General features: G+C 43.1%; 1 protein-coding gene across 1 annotated transcript; it reads left to right on the top strand.

Moving 5' to 3' along the window:
• The first annotated feature begins 3,409 nt into the window (after window positions 1–3,409).
• On the top strand, window positions 3,410–21,310 carry LOC124474615 (parathyroid hormone 2 receptor-like). Its single transcript, XM_047030948.1, has 14 exons — window positions 3,410–4,157; window positions 4,511–4,723; window positions 11,828–11,927; window positions 13,566–13,676; window positions 13,900–14,021; window positions 14,669–14,766; window positions 15,612–15,795; window positions 16,463–16,616; window positions 17,043–17,103; window positions 17,515–17,581; window positions 18,716–18,810; window positions 19,649–19,787; window positions 20,173–20,214; window positions 20,571–21,310. Exons 1-14 carry the CDS (start codon window positions 4,149–4,151, stop codon window positions 20,979–20,981), a joined length of 1,806 nt encoding a protein of 601 aa, XP_046886904.1. The 5' UTR covers window positions 3,410–4,148; the 3' UTR covers window positions 20,982–21,310.
• The last annotated feature ends 1,820 nt before the right edge of the window (window positions 21,311–23,130 follow it).

Raw genomic sequence — 23,130 nt, 5'->3', positions numbered from 1 at the left:
AGAGAGAGAGAGAGAGAGAGAGAGAGAGAGAGAGACAGAGAGAGAGAGAGAGAGAGAGAGAGAGAGAGAGAGAGAGAGAGAGAGAGAGAGAGAGAGAGAGAGAGAGAGAGAGAGAGAGGGGAGATAGGGGGAGGAGAGACAGAGAAGCTTAGTAGGAAAGGTAGCCTATCCCTTGTCACTAGTCCTTAGTAGAAAGTCAACAAATAAGAAGTAATGAGTCTCAGATGAATACATCTGGTGTTCTAGGGACCTTCTACAGGGACCTAGACAGTGTCTCTCTGGCCAAAGTAAATATGCATATTCAAATACACCAGCTATATACATACACATCACAAAGCAAACTGCTTGGTCATTATGTGTTCGATTGATACACTATTGAGACTAAAACTAGCACAAAGCCCACAGCGTCTTGCATGCAAAACTAATCTTTCAGTTGAAGGTAAACGTGTAGGCCTAAAGATAAATATGAAGGCCTTAAGCAAACTAAAATTATGTTTTCATGAACTCAGTTCTTACTGTTGTAACTAGACGTTACGCTTTACATCTCTTCAGCAATGAGTCAAGACAACTTGAGGAAAGGGGAAATCTGTACGGAGCGTAACATTTCAAATGTCACAGTCGTCAAGCTTTTCTGAACCCGGTCGAGACCAAGGGGTAGATTTACAGTCACACAGATCCCACAGTGCCGTGTGGAGGAATATTCACTAAATGGAGTCTAACCTTTGGTCCGCTACGCTGTGAATGCAGCTGTGACACTGGCTCATATTCGAATATCTCTCTGTCTACCTTTCAATCTTTGGGTCTCTCTCTACCTTTCGCTTCTTCTCTAACATATTTCAAGGTCTCTCTCTCCGATTTCCAACTCTAATAATGAGAGGCAGCACAGGGTATTCCTTTCACTTCCAAAATCTATTAGATAACAGACTCTTTCAAAACTATTAATGCATTTATGAACCCTACTGATTTTTTGAGCAACCTTTGCCCAGATTGGGACTATAAATCTGAAGATAAAGAACGGGATAAAAAGAAGATGTCCAAACCAAGGCACTTTAAGTCCTGCAGTGAGGGCAGCCGTGCGTGAAAGCATCAAGGACAGGGCCTGTGGAAGGGGGAGGACACCTTTGCATGCAACACCCAGGCCCAGATAAAAACCTCTCTCATCACCTTTAATGCATCGCCCTTGTAACAGGGCCAGGGCTACTGTAGGAGCTCTCTCTCTCACACACACACACACACTCAAACCATAACATAAAGACTTTTGTCAATACATCTACACATAAATGGCACAACTCTTTTTATTTTGCAATTATAACATGAACCTTTTTTTCCCAGGTTCAAGTGTAGGACGAGGATAGTTTTCTGCACTCTAACAAGTTCAGCTCAGGACTCACAGCCATCTTACCTTTTCCTGTTCCTCATCTGAAGTAATGACTAAAGGAACACATTCCCATTAAATAACCAGGAGCCCCTCAGGGGACCACCCCCCCGTTGGCACCCTTTGTCTTCAGAATACGATTAAGCTAACAATTACACAAACTATTTCCCTGAGTCGCACAGCAGAACAATTGTTTAAGGGGAAACTGAATTGTAGTCAATGCTGCCATACAGATGCTTACAAATTGAGAGCCAGTTGAATGTCAGTCAACCAGTTCTGCAGTCCTGCTACACAAGCTTCCCAGACACACCTGTCCTCCAGCACGGTCACACTCCCTCTCATTGTTAAGTCATGATACCATACAGGAGAGAGCAGGTAAGCCAGGGTGCTAAATAAAAGCCTCTTTAAGACGCAGAGGAGAGAGGAGGATGAGGATCGTGCGGGGCGAGGGCGTGCCTTGATCTACAGGCTTTGTGGTGGTAAAACATCCAAACGGGAACGACAAAAACAACATGACAATTCATCTTTCAGCACCAAAACATCTCGAAAGTGACTTTTCAAGGTGATTTACTATACCATGAAGGAAGACTTCCTTCGCAATAGGTTTATTTGATTAAATCTCATCCCCCCTCTTTCACACTCCATCCTTTCCCTCGAAGGATTTCTCTCGCTTCGTTGATCACTAGGTTCCATAAGTGCAATCCAAACCGCCTAGAGGCTTCAGAGAAATATCTGCACTGCGCTTACAAATCATCAAGAACCCTTAGGCACTTTCACTCTGCAACCTGCAGTGTTGATGAACCGTTATCTCCTCCTTTGATTGGTGTGTGGGTATCGAGCAGTCGCAAAGCCCCTGGTCCACACTGACACGCACTAAAACAGGAAGCTAGGCTTTATCTTCACGTCACCCTATGAAAAACAACCTTATATTTAAATCATGCACACACACACACACACAACACACCTGACCTTTTCCCACACTAAAAGGTTATTTATTCTTTAGATAAAAAAGGGACCTCAGTATATTAGAAGGCTATATATCTTACAAACCAATTCCTCTGTTTTCACATGTATCGAGCCTCTTGGCTTCCAGAGAGCTCTATGAAACCCTGAGTGTTAACAGCCAGCTTTGGCCTGCCCCTTATACAAAACCAGCCTATCTGAGGTTGTACTGCAGCCACGAGATAAACAGTTGTATTAAACTGCACACCCAATTTATCAAACAAACAAACCCCCAGACATACATGATGACGCACATGATGTGCACAGATAAACATATGATTACTCTTAGGCTAGATGTGGAGGGAACAATATCCAACAACCACGTCACTGTCTCCCTCTCTGCTCCCCTCTAAACCCTCTCTGGTCTCTTCCCTCCATCACTGCCACCCTGCTGACAGAACCAGACAGCAGAGCACGCTTCATCCATTTGCTTCTGCTTTTTTTGTTGCAATATATTGCAGGCAGCTCCAAATAGCCCCCACTGAAGCAGGCAGCAGGGGGAATATTCCACAGGGACTCACAGACGGAGGATCTTAGGTTTAATTCCACTGCATCACTCTGGGCCTGACAGAGTCCACATCCTACTGAACTGGAATAATGTTCTGTAAGAGCTTGTCTGCTCACTCACATGTTGCATAACCAGGCAGGGCAGAGAGGGGCATGCGGATGATGGCAATCAATAATGCAGCATTCTTCTTGCCATAAAATCTATTTAAGAAAAATAATGTGATGTTTAAAAAAAATTAATTCTCTGACACAACAGACCAGGAACTGTAGAAATTGTATGTCTTCACGTAAGCGTAAAAGATGGTTCAGGTTTGGGTTCTTGAGAGCGCTGCCTTCAGACTCGAAAGACCCAAATGTAGCCTATCTGAAAGCAAACACCATAAACCTCCGCAACTAAAGTACAAGCTCCAGATATTTGATAGTAAACGTTTTGAAAGTAACATTTTCAAAACCAACAAGTCTTACACGTTCCTTGCTATTCTCTTAAAGCTGTTAAGGGAGTAAACACAGCACAATTACCTCAGAAAAGCGAACGTCTTTAGCTCAGACTGACGCTCCCTAACCTTCCAGCCTGGCGCTAGGAGCCAGTCAGGACGTGTGCTCCGGGGGAGACGTGATACAGATGATAGCCATGCTGTCATGGAGACCGCTGTGACTCTGCATCTTAATGGGCTCCTTCACACAAGCCCCTCCTCTAAATCATTAATTCAGATCTCCAGACCAATGGGCAGAGCGGGCTCAGAGTGGGCTGCGCTGCCCCGGCGGTGCGAGAAGAACTCCTGTCACCACACAGCAACTCCTCTCTAGGTGGAAAACCCTGCACCCTGATCGAAATATCCAATAATCAACTTGGCTGGACTGGGACGGCTGAGGACAGCCGATGTGAAGCCTTGCCCTGGCCTGAGAGAACCCACTGAGAACGAGGTAAACGTGTGAGCCGGCCCCCAAATTAGCTACACCGTCTCTTTATGTTTCCTGCTGTTTTGACTGCAGCTCCTAGTAAGGAAATAACAAATCGAATACATTTCCCGTTTTTACTTAAACAAAGAAAAATAAAAGCCTCTTTTCCAGGAAAGTAATGCATTTAAACAATGGAGGAGAAACAAGTGCTTGAGATGAGTCATGCAGAAACAATCAGGAAGACAAAGAGCCGCTGGCCCCCAGGGATAAACCCCCTCGGCAATGTGTTATTCACAGATCATGTGACCGTCGTGTCATAAAGGCAAGGCTGCATGTCTACCGGAGGAATCACACCAACACAATCATGGGACAGGTAGGTGTCGTCAGTGGTAGAGCATTTGACTTTAAGAGATCCGCGCATGGCCGTCAGTTTGGATGAAAGCGTCTGATAAATGAATAGCCCCGATTACATTCCCCTCCTTCAGGTGAGCTTTGTCGGTGTAAAAGTCATGCCCAGAATGTGTTCGCATTCTGAGATTCAACACTGTCCTAATCTAATCTAACGTCGGAAGGATCATAAACCTTGAGGACAAAGATACATTTGTTTCTGATCTCCTAACCTCTAAACAAGTTGATGAAGCTGAAACCTAGGAAGGGCCGATATTGCTGATATCTCCCAACACTGTGGTTAGAAGTAACGTTGTCCTTGCGAATGAACTTCCTCAGTGTTTCCTGAGCCGAAACGCGAAGACCTATTTTCACACCAACCACAAAAAAAAAACGATCCAGACAACAAAGACCCCGGCGCTGTCCTGCCCTCTGTCCTCACACGACCTGGTCAGCAGGCCTGCTTTCATCTCCTCTGGACGCGGGCCATCGTCTCCTGGACGTGAACAAAGCACTGCTCCCTGCGTCACTTTCCCACCAGGAACGAGAAAGGTAATGCAACCCCTGACACACGAGTGAGACGATCAAAACAACCCCAGTCACAGTGAAGCTGCCGTGACGGACGAGGGCCTGATGATAGGAGGTGCTGAGAGACACGCCCGGTACATCATCCAGGCTTTTCTTAGCAGCTAACTCCCCCGCCTTCCGGTCCCCAGCACTGTACCTGCTCTCAGCTATAGGCTCGGCTATGACCCCTTTGACAAAGACGATAGCGTAGTTGCGGCAGCAAAGGGGAATCAGTGACGGTCCCCCTCCTGGAATGACTGGATGGGAGACCCCACCCTGCCTCTCTGGTATCTACTGGACAGGGCTTGGCCTGTGAATATGATGTCATACAGGCCTGTACCACAGCAGAAGACTATGACTAACACACACTAGTGGACACACATGCAAACAGTCTCCTTCATGCTCTCACAATACCTCTCTTTCTTTCTCTTACTCACACCTGAGCACAAGTTAACCACTTAGTGTATATTTAGTGACTAAACCAACAGAGTTCTGTTCATTCCTGATATGAACAGGAGCCAGTTCACTGCAGTGCCCCTGAAAAGAATCACTGCAGGACTGACTCCAGCATGGAGCTAAACTGACCAAATTCAAACTAGAACTACTGTACTGTGAGGCTTATGAAGAACAGTATCTTAAAAGTCCAAACCTCAGAAATACGATGCCATGTTTGCATCGTTATCAACCACCTCAACGATCAATATCACACTGTGAGTCTATACGAAATATAAGGGTAATTTTTGCTCAATTCAATGGAGCAAATGCCACTCTCTTCCTGTGGGACCTCTGTAAGATGGCCCTGCTAAGCTCAGGTTTCATGATCGGTACATACAGTACAACCTGCGAATCCTATTCAGACACAGACACATTTAAACTGATGGAGTCCATAGACCATCCTATTAACCCCAAAGCCACAAGAAGCCATTAAGGGTCGAACAACAATAAACCTGTCAGGACTATGGCTTCCGTTCTGTAAACACACAGGCAATGTGCCATCCTCCTAAAACCATACTGAGAGGTTCTGGAGGGAAAGAGGAGGGAAGAAGATCCAGGCATGGAGTTTAAATGAATTGACCTGTTCTTATTTAAATGTTTAAAAACCATGGCATGCAATTAACAGCAAGAAGTAAAAATATATATATATAATGAAAAATGACTATTCACTCTGACGCACTGTGAAAATATCAAACGATGTAATGAACTGTGTTGTGCAATTAGCTTAAGAAATGAACAATAGTTATTATCTGTTTTTTTCAAAGCAGCTGGCAGCTTGTCTTTTTGATGAAGCTGAAAATAACAAGCAGTGTATAATTTTAAATCCCTGCAGATGAAGCGAAAGGGAGGCTATTTTATTAACCTTTCTTCCATCTGCAAGACTGACCTAAAGACAACCGCATAAAAAAAAAAAAGAATCTTTGGTCTCCGTGATCTGATATTGCCTGTGGCTAACTTGAATCAGAGGGCTATTGTATTCCAGAGGGCTGTGAGGACTGAGGGTGGACAGACGAGGGTGGAGAGACAAGGATATTGAGTGGGGGGGACAAGAGAGAGGGGAGAGAGTGGGCCTTGGTTGTGTCGGTATCCTGCTTGCAGGACCTCTTTAATCAAAGAGAGACTTAGTGTTCCGCAGCTCTGAGCTCCATCCATCACACAGCCCACCTCTTCTCAATCCCTCCATCACCTCCAACTCTGACCAGCGATGCGGCTCCTACAATGTCTTGCCAGCAGAGCATGCCACTGAAGCAAAGCTGCTTTCCTGCAGATTTATAAGCCCAGAGAGCAGCAGCAAAAGGGTAGTTGAAAGAGCTCTCTATAAAAGGCAGAGCAGCACCAGCCCAACAAGGCTTGCCTACAGAATGCTATCTTCACCGTGAGCTTTGTGCTGATGCCATGGGGCTGAATTCGAAATTCTAGCTGATAAGATTCCCTTTCAAAATAGGTATCGATAGTATAATTGTGAATCCTGAAAGCTAGTTATTCAACGCAGTACAATTGTTTGTGTTGTAGGCTAGACGTAGGACGTTATCAGGAATTTGCTAAAGGTAGGCTATAGCAGTAATAGTACAAGTTCCTCTTTGACCCACCAACTACACCAATAATGCCTAGCCTTCTAGTTTCTGCACAAACGGGGTGCCTAATTAGGTGCAATTTGAGTCCTCTCTTCAAATAATTTTAACTAGATTAGATGAGATAATGAATGGATTAGGAAACACGTTCTGATTAATTAACTACAGAACAGTTCAATTCATTAGTAAAGTCAATAACCCTCCTTTTAAAAACTGGACACCCAATTGAATGCAACATAGTCCAAATGCCTTTTATTTCGTCCGACTTTACAATTTTTTGTTTCTCCAATTGATCACATTATTGACAGAGGAGAAGGTTAGTTTGAAACTTGTGGTAGAGCTTGAAGCGTGCGATATTTCAAACCACATAAAGACCAAAAGGGACCTTTACCCATGTAGTTTGGCAATAGTTATGACTGAGAAGCAGAAGTAATGGTAGCCATTTAATCATTAGCTTACTGTTTTAGCAACAACAAATCTCGATACTAGCTTCTGTCTCTGGTTAGCTAGCATACAAGCAGAAGTCCCTGCCTCTGAGTGACTTCTTACTTTGAATAAACAATGTCTAATTCATATCATGTAAAACTGAGACTTCAGATGTTCTAGTTTTGAATTGCGCCTGGTAGTTAACTGATATCTCGATGGCGAAATAGTCGCATTAGCATCTCACGTGCAGTGACTCTTCCTTGATGATGATAGTTAATATGTGCTTTGGACGTACATAGCTAGCTAGCTTAGTTAGCTTAGCTACCTCATGCTATGTCACTCGCCCAAAATTCCAGTTAGACTTGTACTGATTACAGGCTAGCTAGCTGGCTAGAAAAATGTTAGATGACAGCGTAGCTGTAGAATATCTATTTGTCAGGACAACTCTAATAGTTTAGTATAATTGCTAATGGGTCTATTCTTTTCACCCTTGCTGTCATTGACTAAAACAGCAGCACCTCTCTCACATACACATCAACATTCAACTGCAGTGACAAGCCGCTTGCACAGCTGCGGTCAGCCGACAAAACACTGCTCTGTTCCTTTCTTTTTCTAACGTTAGCTACATTAGTTGGATGTATACCAACAGCGTAAATTAAGCCTCACCTTTGTGCTGGTTGTATATTCCAAATACAGGGACTTTGCTTATTCAAGTCACGAAACAAGAGATATCAGTCACAGTGAATGGGGTGTAGCGTTCTGCTTCAGCGCAGGAGCCGTTCTCGCTCTGCCCACTCCAGACCAGACGCATACAGTAGACTACTAAGGGATTATCTGTATGTGCACGTTCGCAAAGAAAACGAAAACAAACAGCTTTTTTTGACATGCAAAGGTTGTATAAAAGAACTATGCAACATCAAGGTATAAATATTTTCATAACGATTTATTTCTTAAGTCACGGTAGATAAATTATAATGATAAATAACTGCAGCATGCAGCATGTATTCACTTGCAAAATAGCTCATTAGCTGACTAAATAGCGAATTATAAACGAATTACAAATGAACAACTATTTTATATAGGTATTTTGTCTTGTTTTTTTCTTCACGGTTATTTTGTTGTCTAGTTAGTACATTCTGCACATATTCTTTGTTCCTTAGTGCTCCTTGATGATGACAGTAAATGGAGAAAGAGTGCGATCATTAGGAGGGTTGAATTTGGACTTTAGATTGGATGTTTCATTGATTGCACAATATGCTTGGTATGTTTATGGAAATGAAGGATCAAATACACCCTGGTGTGTAAAGCCTCGGGCTGATACACATTCGAAGCAATTTATTGAACCCACTGGAGAGACGAGACGAATAAAACCTTTGTGATGAAGGACATCTAGTGGTCAATAGGTGACCCTACAGCGGTAGGAATATAACAATTATTCATAGGAGAGGCCCCACTAGAGGGCATAGGGCGTGTGCCCCACGCATATTTAATAACTTTTGTGTTCGTGTAGGCTTTAGAGAATGTTTTAGAGTAGCCAACACCTATATGAGTAGGTTGAAGCCATTTAGAAATCATTTGAATTTGAAGCAATTTTGTTCAATGCGGGTGTGGAGGAAAATACCATGTTGCCTGTAAGTATTGTTTAATGCTGGAAGTCTCGAGTCGGCCTATATCAAATACCTTTTTGTTGGACAGCTTCTTTGTCTAAGATCAGATCAGCATGTGTCAATTTCGTTTCACCGTAATTTTAAATGCATAGCCTACATGAGAACCCCAAAAGCTTAATACCGTCTGAAAACCCTTAGATGCACTCTTTACATATATCTATAATAGCCTACAGATGTAGCCTATCGTAAGCATAGGACAAAGGTGAGTGGGAGTGGGAAGGCCAATCTGTGGAACCAATCTTAGCATCATGTTCAGTCTGAATCACCCTGTCACATCTTCCCTGAGTCCTGAGACCAGTCTTGGCAACACCAACACAGTCCATCTCCCCAAAATAAGAAATAGGCTATCTCTCAGAAAAAAATCCCACCTCGATTTGCTTTGGAATTTAGGCTCTTTCTCACTCATCCAGATGCATTCATTAGAATGCTATGCATTAGTATGCTTCCACCGTAGGCTATACAAATGTGAAAGCATTTTGTAAAATCAAATGAGTGACCTTAAAGACAAAAAGTTAGAAATTGGCTCGAATGTGGCATGATGTCAAACTGGTTACTGCCAGAATACAGAGAGAACAGACTGGGTCCTTTGAAGTTCTCTTTCACAACTGTCAGCATTTTGGAAATCTTGCTCTTTTGAAGTGTGCCATGCTGGGTGATAATAATTTCAAATGCGACGAGAAACATATCTGCAGAAATGTGGGTTACAAAGGCTCTGCAACAGTAAAAACAACAATGAATAGACTAGATAAGGCTACGTGTGAACCATCAAGCCTATAGATAGCCTATTTAACCTTTAGAAACGAGACAGCCTCACACTTTACCACATAATGATGTGCTTCATAAATGAAAATGTTACAGTGAATGAAAATTGTTTCCTTTGTCTGGCTTAGACTCATTTAGGACAGTCTTAAATGGGATCCGATCAGAAACCCACCTGCGCAAGCAGTCAACACTAGTAAAACAATGGCAGTCACAGTCAAATGCGTTTGTCACGGATTTAACGTGGTCTAAGCTTAGCCTATTCTTTACCCACCTTCTTCACGGACCTGCATAAACAGTAGGCTAACAGACGAGTGGCAAAAGAAAAGGTGTTGTGGCAACTCTAATAATCATTCCAATCCACTTGCTATCATCTAACCTCTGGCCGTTGCGACGGACAACCTAACTGACCCGTAACCCTCGCAGGCCGGGCAAATCGTCGCAGTTTCTGTAGCGCTGATCTGAGCAATTATTTTGGTGGAATTGGGAAACCGACACCAGCAAGGACTGAGGAGGCGTTTTAAATCCCGTGTGAAATCCTTTCGCCCTCCACAATGGAGTGAGAGGAGGGTGGAACATAGGATGAAGAATGGCCTGCTGAGCAGAGATAACAAGCGCCATGCGGCGCAAATTGGCAACTCAGCGTTGAGTTCACTGGAAACGTCTACCTAGTCTAGTCTTGTGTGCTAAACCCCCCTTGCTTAAGCACCCCTAAAAAGGGTCTAAAATCGCCACTGCTTTTTCATATGCATGTAAGGCCTTTCAAAACTTTATATGATGCAGTTGTGAAGAACAGATTTCCAGGCTTAGATACAGAAAGGCAGTCGAATGATATGTTCCCATGATGCATCCAAGTCCCCACACAGGTCGGTTTATGTGAACGCGGATCATGAGAGCAGGGAGTGAGAGCCTTGGGGCTGTGCTACAGCAGGCTTACTGAGACGTGTAGGGGATGACTGATGTCAAGGCTGAGATCAAGGCAGGAGATAAGAGATTCCTCACTTGAAAGAGTTTCCTTCTGCTTCAACACTGTGACATGTGACCTCCTCGGCATACAGTTTGACCGATGTTGAGACGTTTGGCTTTTCAAGGTGCGGGAATTAGACGTGACAACGTGATATTGCCAAACCCATCTTATTTACATTTATCGTTCAAATAATCACTTCCGCGTTGTCACAAACTATTGCAAAAATAACAATAAATAAATATTGAAAATATTAAAAATAAATAAATAAAAAAATAAAACCCAGACAAATCAAAACGTTTAATTAGCACGTGCGCGCATAAAGACACATCAACTTTCAGTACCACGGAGAGTCGAAACCCTGGGTCACATGTAATAGGCTTACTTTGATACACGAGAGACTAGAGACTAACTTCTAATACAATAATTAATTTGGCTGCATACCCTATAAGTAGGCTATATGGATACAAAGCTGACGTTCGTTAGGTCTTGCACATGACTGATGACACTCTTTTGGATTAGCATATGTTTAGACCAAACCGGTGGTGTCAGTGTGCTGCCAAGTTAGGGATGAGAAGTCTGTGGAATCAGACCGTACACCGAACCATAGTCATTTCACAATTCAGAGCGATGCACGGGCATTTGTGCATTTATTGAAGAAGAGTTTTGTACATCTCTTAGTAGCGCTGCAGTCTCTGGAACAAATATTCAATATGACGGCGATACTTTTAAGGAACTTTGCCAAAAAGGTTTTCTTTTATTGGATTGTGCTTTGTGGATCCAGACGTGTTTATACACAGGTAGGATGCGATCAGTTTGTCAGCGCGTTAGGCTATACTTTAATATGTATTAACAAAACAGCACAACATTGTCTCCAACCCGCATAATTACAGCATTGTCTATACCTTACATGATAGCTGTCCAAATGTAAATGTAACCAGCTTGATCCTCAAGATCCACTTGAAAAAACTGTGTGTGCGTGCCGAAGAGAAAGGAGAGGCTGCAATTAAATTGCAGTTTCATTTGTCAAAAATAATCTATTTAATTCAAATGAGGTTGTTGATATCAAAGACTGGTGAAAACGCTAAAAGAACACATTCGGGTATTTTCGTGTTGTAACAGGGGAATTATCGTGGAGATCGTCAATATGTTTTATTTTATTGTACTCTTGCTTTGTTAAACCATGTATTTGGGTCTCACTCCGCAGGATCACCCCGAGGTTGGTATAACAGCTCAGGAACAGATGTACGTGCTGTACGATGTCAAGCTCCAGTGTCAGCACAACGTTTCCACTCACAGCTCTGCAGGTGAGCAAGGACAGGTGTTCAGCTCTCACAAGCATGGTGGAGTCAAGAATAAATATAACCATTTAACCTCTCTCTCTCCCTTTCTCAGTTATTTAAGATGTTCCATTTTTAGTAATTTAGCAGAAGCTTTTAGCTAAAGACACATTCAAAATTGCCATGCAACGTACAGGCCTGAGCCTGTTGGTCCCCATCTTATAACAGGAGAAGATACCTATGATAGAATGATTAAATTGATTTGTTGAACCTAGAGTAGAGATGATTTTTCTTTTTGATAGCAACACTTCGTCAGGAACCTGCTCAACTAAGACTGATGTAAATCTGAACGAATTTAGCAGTTGGCTGCGTCACCTGTGGGTGTTTTCTTTTTTGGGCTATTGTGTTGATATTATTGTCCTTGTTTCCTCCCGCATTAAAATAAATCTGTTTTCACAGTTTGATCCAAAATTCAGAAGCCAGTAATTCCCAAGGATGAGTAGGAAGATCAACACTAAGTAAACCGATGGTGGTTCATATGGTTCATTATCTTTGTCGCAGAATTTCAGTGTCTAATTATCATGTATGTCTGTGGCTACTTCAAAGATACAAGGCATAAATGCAGCGTTTACATTTGCTATGCATGTGGTTGGCTGACATATTCATTAGAACACAACCATACACAGGTCACTCCACCCTGTTAGCTGCTTCCTAACTAGAGAATTAAATGGCCTTGTTGAAAATACTTTTAAACAGGCAAACCAGGCCCCTCAATGTAGCCTACAGAAATAAGAACAACTAATTTTGCGACTTTCTCTGTATTTCTTCACAAAAGAGAACAGTGATTCTAGAAGACAGATTCAATGATTATTGGAGGATAGTAGGGAGGGCTTTCGTAAACCTGACAATTCAATTTAGGACATTGTTACACAGTCCCTTTCTCAATCAGAAATGACCCCCTTTGACCCCGATCCCACCCTCCTTGTCTTTTCAACCATCTCCCCCCTCATTCCCTTTCTTCTTTGGGACCAGCAGTCTTAACCAATGTTGGTTCTTTAGCTACGAATGTATGACTCATTCATCTTTTTCTTTCTTACAGTGGATTGATTACATCTGAATGTTTAAAATTCAATAAGAAACTTGATGAAAGGGGCATCAAGGGGACAAATACATCTTGTTCCTTTGTTACAGACAGCTGACTCTGGACTTTAGATCTTCTTCCTATTCAAAGTTGTCTGAGTGTCCCTCTCTTTGTCGGGGGGGAACAATTGCATGCTGGATCGATTGTCAAATGTTGATGACATGTTGAGGGCAGGGAGCACTGCTTGACTCCTGGCCCAGCTTCTCAGATCAATGAACCAGCATTTTCTGTATGTGGAGACACAAAAGTCAATGACGCAAATACGCCCTCAGTGCTCCACTGAAAGACTCAGGTGGATTTTGTTATTGATCAGATGAAGTGGCTGGTGTGGTTAGTCGAAATCCTCACAACCTTTAGAATAAGACACTGTTCTTTCTTTGTCTGTCTTTTGGTAATCATGAGTTAGGCTTTACGTTCTTAGACTAAACTTGACCAGTGAATTTGAGGGACAATAAAGTTGTCTATATAATGCAACATAAATAATATTTAAATCTAATCTACTCTGCTCTCCTTCTGTGTCCAAGATGACCTTTGCCCCCCGGGTTGGGATGGTCTGGTCTGCTGGCCGCAGGGCTCTCCTGGAGCTCTCACTGAAGTTCCCTGTCCTATCTACATCTACGACTTCAACCACAAAGGTAACTTCCTGTTGCCGAAAAACATCTGCAAGGCCACTGATTTACCAAAAATTGATTGTATTGTTTTGTCATTCTTAGTTGTATTGTCATTCTTAAATGTATACATTAGTCAAATTATTATTTCAAATTGTACTGTGCATATGTATGGATATTATGGTGTTTGTTGTGTGTGTGTGTGCGCGCATGTGTCTCTCTGTTGTATGGTGTGTGTGTATATTTCCAGGTCACGCGTACAGGAAGTGTGATTTCAACGGTTCCTGGGTGTCAGTAGAGGGATTGAACCGTACATGGTCCAACTACTCTGACTGCCTAAGGTTTCTCCAACCAGGCCACGAGGAAGAGAAAGTAAACCACAAACACTTCCGTCTAACCCAGTGTTTATCTCAGTCAGGCATCTTTTGAAAATGTATCAACATCTATCCAGCAAGCTGACCACCAAGCTATTTAATACAATCCAAATGTCTTTCTTTGGCGAAATATGGGCTCTTTATATTTACATGTATGCATTTAGCAGACGCTTTTATCCAAAGAGACTTCCAAGAGAGAGTTTTACAAAAGTGCATAGGTCACTGATCATAACAACAAGAGAGCCCCAAACATTGCGGGTAGCCAAACATGAAGCATACATTGTGAAACCAAATAGGTCCCAAAGGGAAGAACAATAAGAGCATGTTAGACAAGTTACAATTAAACAGCAAGAACCTCAAAAGTGCAAGTGTCCCTGTGGAAAAAGCAAGCAACAATAATATATTTCACAGCGAGTACGATAATTTTAAGACAGTTACAACAAACCAACAAGAACAACAAGTCTCTCAATAAGAGTCATTGTGATCCTGGAGGAAACTAACATCAGGTCCAGTCAATTATTCCTTAGTGCCGTTGTACTTTACGTGTCTCTTTGTCTCTCACATTTTGAGAACCATTAGCTCAACGTACAGACTGCTGTGAGTTCTTCCACAGACTCAGTCAATAACATCATTCACATTTCTTAGCAGGAGTTTTTCGAGCGCCTATACGTTGTGTACACCATTGGCTACGCTGTGTCCTTCAGTTCACTCCTTGGAGCCATCATCATCATAGGCTACTTCAGGTAATAACACTAAATAATGGGTTTGTTCTGGTGAGTTTGGGTTTCTTACAAGCAATGTAGATGACCCTGTTTATTCAGAGCGCAATTTTCTACTTTTATATGTAAATGTGGTACTAAGACTTATTTTTATTATTTATTTTTATTATTTATTATTATTTTGGTTCAAATGTGACCAGTAACCTGAGAAAAGGAGGAAGTTGATACGTGAATAGGTTCCCGCGGAAAACACGCAATGAGTTGGTTCTGAATAGACGGTTCAAGGTTTGCTACAAGGGATGACAAGCTCTTACAGTGTTTAGATTCATGTGTTTTATGCAGTATAATAAACGCAACAGTTCTCTAACATCAGTCGTCCGGCCATCAGTTAGTAGAGGTAGTTACAAGCACACAGCTTGAAGATGTGATACCATGGTGGCTATTTTCATCAGTAGCACTTCCGTATCACTGGGGAAGCTGATTCATATTCTAGCCTCCCATACAGAGAATGTAACAAAAATATTATTACACTCAGAAAGACATCACTTTAAAACCAATTAATCAACACATTAACCCCTGAACAGGCTGTAACCCTTAAGCCCCACTAACTCTACATTACATTTACACTTAGTCATTTAGCAGACGCTCTTATCCAGAGCGACTTACAGTAAGTACAGGGACATCCCCCGAGGCAAGTAGGGTAAAGTGCCTTGCCCAAGGACACAACATAATTTGGCTCGGCCGGGAATCGAACTGGCGACCTTTAGACTACTAGCCCGATTCCCTAACCGCTCAGCCACTTGACACCCCTTCTCCCACCTCCAAACTATTATTATTACCCCTTGTCCCCTGAACCCCCTTCCCTCTAGGCGTCTCCACTGCACCAGGAACTACATCCACGTTCACCTGTTCATCTCTTTCATGCTGAGGGCCGCTAGCATCTTCGTCAAGGACAAGGTGATCCACGCCAACGGCGGCCTGCAGGAGTTCGACACGGCACTGATGGACAACTACAAGACCATCGCCGCCATGCCCCTCGACAAGACCCAGTTTGTATGTCTTGCTTGTACTCACCTTCGTCCCCCAGTGGTGTGGTCCAGTTCTCTAACCACACTCATTACTGGGCCACCCCCCCACCATCCATGTTTTTCTTTCTTCACTCCACGGGCTACATAAAAGCCTTGTAGGTCACACTCCCCATGTCTGCGTAGGACGTAGATTACACCACCGCCTTCCCCTGATTCTAATCTCTTTGACCCTTTATATGCCAGCAGTGCCTGGGTTCTGTATGTGACCTGTGTTGTGAGCAGAGACTTGAAGGAATCCTAGCACACTGTTGACGCCCACTGTGTAAATTACCTGCCTATGACACAACCTCACAGGGAGAAAGTGAGATAAACACTTAGTGTAATGATCTCAACTGCTGAAAACAGACTTGGTAATTAAACCTTAACTGACACTGTGGGTCTTCCTCTTCCTGTCAGCTCTGTCAATTAACTGACACTGAGAGGTCTGGTTTGTACAGCATCAGCCCACTCTAGAACCTGCCCTCGGAAAAGCTGTAGGAATCGACATACACATCATACACGTATCAAGTCCTATCAGGCGTTTGTGGTCTATCAAGTTGTCAAGCATTCCCACATAATTCATCGCTCGTACAATATGTATAAGCACATCTCACTTGAGATCATATCTTTAATGAAGTGTTTTTTTATACTAGGTAGGATGCAAGATCACAGTCCTGCTGTTCATCTACTTCCTGGCCACTAACTATTATTGGATTCTGGTGGAAGGCTTGTATCTGCACAGCCTCATCTTCATGGCCTTCTACTCCGACACCAAGTACCTGTGGGGCTTCACTCTCATTGGCTGGGGTAAGCAGATAATAGGGCCCTATCAACGAGAGCAGCGCAGCCAATCAGGTGCAAGGTTTGGATTATCTTTAATCAAGTGTAATCAAAGTGTCACCTGTTGCTATGCAGCTCATTAGTAATTCAGTTTCCCCTTGTTGGGTACATTTTTTGATTCACTGACTCCTTTTAATAAGCATGGCTGTAGCCAGCAATGCCACTGATTATCATGATGTATTGCTTACACGTTCTGGTCGGTTCTGGGCTCCTTTACCAGGGTTAGCTTTGAGTGGGACACACATCTGTAGCTTGCACAACCCAGACAAATTACAACCAGACTTGAACAGTCAAACGCCATGTTATCTGTGCATGTCTTTATCTGGACAATCCACAGAGATCTGAGACCTCCTGGGAACTTCCCAAATCACAACTTGTCTTCTCTCATTGCAGGTGTTCCCGCGCTCTTTGTCGCTGCCTGGGCTGTTGTCCGGGCAACGCTAGCAGACGCACGGTAAATATTGTGTCACACTTCCTCTGCCATTTCCACTTCCATGTCCATATTAGGTATTCACTTCCACCGTGAGAAGACAAAGTGAAACACAAGGGTCATTCAGAGCCTCATGTCAGAGCATGCAGAGCAGAGAAGAACCTATTATCACTGTGTCAGCTGTCTTAAGGCGCTCTGCAGTCGTTTCATAAAAAACAGACACAAGATCTTAAAGATCCCACAGCGCTGCAGTTCTTCCTTCCCTGTCGTCTTGTTTTCACAGCTGGAACCTATCAGGAGACAACATCACACTTTTTTTAGAGGACACAGAGTAACTGACGAAGCCCATCTAATCTCAACTCGTTATTCCCTTCTCTCTATTTCTCACTCTGTAATTATCGCTTGTCCTCTCATTTTCTCTCCCTCTGTCACCAGATGCTGGGAGTTAAGCGCGGGGAACATTAAATGGATTTACCAAGTCCCTATTCTAACAGCCATCGGTGTAAGTTCCCTTCATTTCAGGGGTTTGAAACCTATGTGGAAAAACTAGCACAGAAGTAATTACAGTAATTGGAATGTGTTGAACCCCGTTCTCGAATGAGGTGTTGAGAAAAACCCCTTCATGTGGAAACCAACAGAGTAAGAGTCACAGGTGTTTCTATCTTCATCTAGTCTCCAGATAAAAACTTTGCTCAGACTGCATAATGTAGCAGAGAGTTCCTTGGCAGTCAGAGGGGATTTCAGTGTTTTCCTCTGGGTCAGAGCCTAGCTGTCGGACTCCCCAGAGATGCTATGTCTGTCAAATCCTTGCCTGCCTGTCACCCTTCTGTCATCCTTCTGTCACCCTGCTGTCTGTCTGTCTGTCTCTCTCTCTCTCTCTCTCTCTCTCTCTCTCTCTCTCTCTCTCTCTCTCTCTCTCTCTCTCTCTCTTCCCATCTCTCTGTCTCTGCAACTGAATGAATGATGGAAAACAATTACATGAAATTGTACCTGTGAATCACTGTCTGTCAAGGCCAATTCATCCATCCACAATAATACATCAGTTTCAATCTCGTCAGGAATAACATAGTCAGGATTAGAAAGACCCCAGATGACCCTGGCGAGTGTTAATCAGCAAGCTGCCATCTTGTTTCTGAGTAGTTAGATCTGTAGAGGTGTTGGAGCGAAAGATGAGAGAGAGAAAAAGAGAGAGGGGTAGAGAGATGGAGAAGGAGAGAAAGTGCTAGAACACTTGGGTTGATCCAACCTCTGACATAGATATTTGTAGTGTTGAAGTTGATCCTAAGCTTTCCTTTTTTATGGAACCTATTGGTGTACTTAATTTGGATCAAGAATCAAACCTTTGCAGAAAGGATTTATCGGAGGGAAAAAAACTGCCCTGTGGGTTGGTAAGCTTAGCTGGCTCCCGACTCCCTCAGTAGACTTAACACATCTAATAACTGCCTTCCTCCACCTCTACTGACTGAAAGTAAAGGCAGCCAGACAGGAAATCTGGCCAAGCCTTGGTTGACAGTGGGACCATTATTTTAGGGTGTTGATCAATCAATAATTGAATAATCAAATACCTGCAAATATAAAAATAATATCGTTCCAAGGCAATGAGTTGGCTTGATTCTTGCTCTTGTTCACATTTCAGCTCAACTTTATCTTGTTTGTGAATATTGTACGAGTCCTGGCCACCAAAATGAGAGAGACAAATGCTGGTCGATATGACACGAGGAAACAGTGCAGGTTGGTTGATATCTATTGAATTCTGTGAAAATCTGTGTGTGCCACTGTATGACAAGCATCCTACAGCTGTTTCTGCTGTAAACAGTGGAACAATGGGTATCAAATATTACAGGTCATTTCCAACAGATGGTCCTCCATTTTGTGAAATACAAATTTGGGTGAAACTTTTGTTAACTTTCTAGAGGGAATCCTAAAAGTGGGCAGAAGTACTATGAATTTTAATATCCAGACGGCATTTCAACTAATCTTCTCAATATTGGAATCCAAAAGTCACCCACCTGAGTTTTGACGGAACAAGGACCCAGATGGAGTATCACACACCTCATATCAAAGTGTCAGACTCATCCTGACACACTGGAGGGAATCTGTCCGTCTGGTAGTGGCTGAGTGGGCGCACTTGATTCGCACTCTGGGGAGTGCCTGTCTGGGTGGCAAGTTTGAGCCTGTTGCTTACCCCTGAAGCCACTCTCACTTATTCTGCTATCAGTAAACGAACATTTAGCATCTATTAACAACCAGGCTGTGATCTTTGGATTGGACACAGGATGTGTTCTCAAAGTGAAGTATTTACTTTTACTTCATCTATTGAAGACTGTAACATTTTTACATGCCATTTTGGGGACATTTTAGTTTGCATAGTGCTCTAATTAATGTGCAGATTGCAATCGAACACGCAGACATACTCCTTGACTTTTAATTAGCATGAAGGAGGATTAAGGCTCAATCCTTCTCTAGATAAAATACCATACAAATAGTTCTTCTAGTCCTTTCTTTCTTTCTTCTTTCCATCCTTTTTTCTTTCTTTCTTTTCTACCGGTTCTGCCTTTTAATCAAACAGGAAACTAGCCAAGTCTACTCTGGTGCTGGTGCTGGTGTTTGGGGTCCACTACATTCTGTTTGTGGGAATGCCACACACCTTCAAAGGGATCGGTTGGGAGGTCAGAATGTACTGTGAGCTCTTTCTCAACTCATTCCAGGTGCCTATACAAAAATAAAATCCTCACTTTGATTTGCATGTTTATCCTACAATGTCCCCAATATAACTTTCCTAACCCTATTATGTTTTTTCTATTCTTACATTCTGTCATTACTAGAATAAGAAAATGACATTTTGAACAATGAAAAGGTTTACAGCACTTGCGACTGACATTGTAACAACTCAAACTGTTCCTCAAATTGGTGCCATGGCATTTCACTTTGACTAATTTGTCTATTATATTGCATTTATTCGTATAGGGAGTGCTTCTTCAAAGACCATTGTTGCGCCATAGAGGCCTATTTAAAACTGGCATTCAATTTTTCAGTATCCTTCCACATGTGTTTTGGCTGTCTCTCATGTGTCTGTGTGCTGTCACGTTGCAGGGTTTCTTCGTGTCTATCATATACTGCTACTGCAATGGAGAGGTGAGTTTTGTACAGTGCTGTTTCCAACCCTAACCTTGTGGGCCTCTTCATCATGGGCATTGCTGTATATCAAAGCTTGGTCGTTGTGCCGTGTGTGTGTGTGTTTGTGTGTGTGTCACAGGACTATTGGAGAGTGGAGAGAATGTGTGGTAAAGTACCTCTCCAGTGACAATAACAGGGAGAATTATATGTTGTGTAATTGAGTTGTTAAAAAATGTAGAATGTAAAATGGACTAAATGAATACTCACCTCCTCTTGCATAGAAGAAATCCTTCCTGGCTAGTAATATATGGAAATGAGACTACACCGTTTGTGTGTGCATGTGTGTGTCTGCGTGCGTATGTGTGTAAGAGCAGGTCCAGGCGGAGATCAGAAGGACGTGGAGTCGCTGGAACACGGTGTTTGACTGGAAGGTTCCGGCCACCTGCTCCAGTTACCACTACGGCTCTGTCCCCACCAACCTCAACCAAACCTCCCTCAGCCAATCACAGGCTGGCACCGCCTCCACCAGCTCCGCCCTCTTCTCTAGTCGGGTGTACCGCAGCCGCAGGGGGCGCACTGGTGGCGGGGGCAGTAGTGGCCACGCCCACCACGCAAGCCTGCCAGGTTACGTGTTCAGCAACTCTGACGTGGACAGCCACCCTCCATCCATCCCGGAGGAAGCAGAGGAGAGGGCCAAGCAGGTGGACGACATCTCCCTTAGGGAGAGCTTCCCCCCAGTGACCTCCAACACCAGCGCTGCGGAAGAGCTGGAGGAAGCCCTGTAGAGTCCCGTAGAGAGAGAGACCCAGGGGTGGGGGGGGGGAGAAGAGAGAGACCAGAGAGCAGAGAAGGGAGAGACCAGGGAGAGAGAGAATGTAGAGACCAGGGCGGAGATAATAACCCTACAGACCTACCATGACAAAAATGCTGTGCAAACAGGACTCACTTTAATGTTTTCTGTATTTGTGTATATGACAGCTCAAAAATGGTTTCCATGGCTCAAAATAAGTATGGAGTGGTATTTTCTGTGATTACACTCTGACGCACGTCCTTTCCATCCCAACATCGTTAGTTGTCATGGTATGTTCTGTTGAAAGGTTATTGTGTAAGGGACTTTCTCTTTTTGAATAAAGCTATATGTATATATTTTTGGAACATAAGTGTTGCTTCCATTGTTTATTAAGTAATAACGATTTCTGCTCATGCTTTTTTACAGGTTCATAGCCAATTAAAACTAGGCTTGAGACATACTGTGGTACCATACACAAAACAACATGTTGTTTAACACTTGTGTTACCTTCGTGTCATTGTGATCCTTTACTCATTGTGACCCACCATCGTGTTGCAACAACTTGACCTAATACAAAAATAAAGTGAAGCCTTTTTTCTTTCTGCTCTTTCTTGGAAGTCGCTTTGGATAAAAGCGTCTGCTAAATGCATAAATGTAAATGTTTTAACTTTCGCAATGTGGGGGGTCTGATATTTTTGTATTAGGTCAAGTTGTCGCAACACGACGGTGGGTCACAATGACAAAGAACAACAAAAAAATCTTGTTGGTTCTGAAAAGGCTTGTCTCTGGAGCCAGGTTCTCTAGCATCGCCTACTTGAGTGCTCCTGCCCTACTGGCTAATGAGCCCTCAGAACAGTAGGACACAAATGAACCAGACAGACTGGAGGGTTATACTGAACGAGTAACACCTGCCTTATGTCGGTGTGTTCCATGGAACATCACACGCAGTGCTCGCGCTGTCTGTATATTTGAGTTGGACGCCAGGCACCGCAACCGATACTGCTCATATCGTTGAATTAAGTGGCGTCCGTTTCGTTGCCACGTTTCATGGATTTTATTAATAGAATATGATTTAATGGATATTCTGATACTAGAACAGAAGACCTATATTTCACACAAATCCACACATTAGCATTGTCACTTTGCCTTGATCCTTTGACGCTTGATCATTGGACAAGGCCGCAAATGGAACAGATTATGACCCTGAGTCAGAGACACGGCAAGCTTTCGTTTTACTGTGCGTTTTCAAATGGCATCATCCCTGCCAATGCCAATTAGCACTTATCTGCAACAAATGGATGACTAAGGCAGTAATTGCCTGGGAAAGCATCCCAGGTATGTCTGCCTTGATCCTGGAGCATTGATAGACATGTTCTTATAATTTGTATTCTCTTATGTCCTTGCTACTCGTGGCCTACATGGTTGAGGTTTATTGCAGAGAAGTGGGCACACAAGTGAACTAATACAAATACTCATACATACACACAATCCTCCTATGAATGTTCTATGTGTTTCCATTGCTTTACCCTAGAATGTGAACATGAATGTGGAAAGGGGATGTTAGATTGTTAAATTAACGATTAGCAAGTCAATTTCAAAAACAGGCTGCCCCCTTTCCAGTGATGTCGATCTTCTCCTGGGGTCAGTTAGTGTCGACCAGACTGACCCAGGGAGGAGGGGTGCATGTGTCGTCATGCACCCCTCCCCCAACACACACACACACACAAACAATAACGTATTAGTTGCACTTCAAAGTCAGACATTTTTTAATTCGTCCTCGCTGTTCCAGCTATCCTTCTGTAACTAATTGCCCCTCACAAACCAGTGATTACAGGCTACCATTCATACCGTGCAAAAACAGTTTGCAGTTATGAATGCAGGGAGAGCACACACAGGCAACACCAGCTGCCACTGAAAGACAACAAATCAGAGAAAAATAATATAGTGGACAACAACAAACCCTCAATGAAATGTGACCATTAGGCAAGTACTCATGATTTTGCTCCCACACTGTTAATGAGCAGCTAGTGAATACAAAACGTCTGACTTTTTTGTACAACGTAGTTAGAACAGAAACCTTGCTGCTAGATCAAACACAAATATATGTTTGGCAATGAGACTTAGATTTAGTAAAAGGACGTTTG

The sequence above is a fragment of the Hypomesus transpacificus genome, chromosome 12 (genome assembly GCF_021917145.1).
Source record: "Hypomesus transpacificus isolate Combined female chromosome 12, fHypTra1, whole genome shotgun sequence".
Lineage (NCBI taxonomy): Eukaryota > Metazoa > Chordata > Actinopteri > Osmeriformes > Osmeridae > Hypomesus > Hypomesus transpacificus.
Note: the sequence above shows the minus strand (reverse complement) of the source record. Positions and strands in the feature narration are given on the sequence as shown.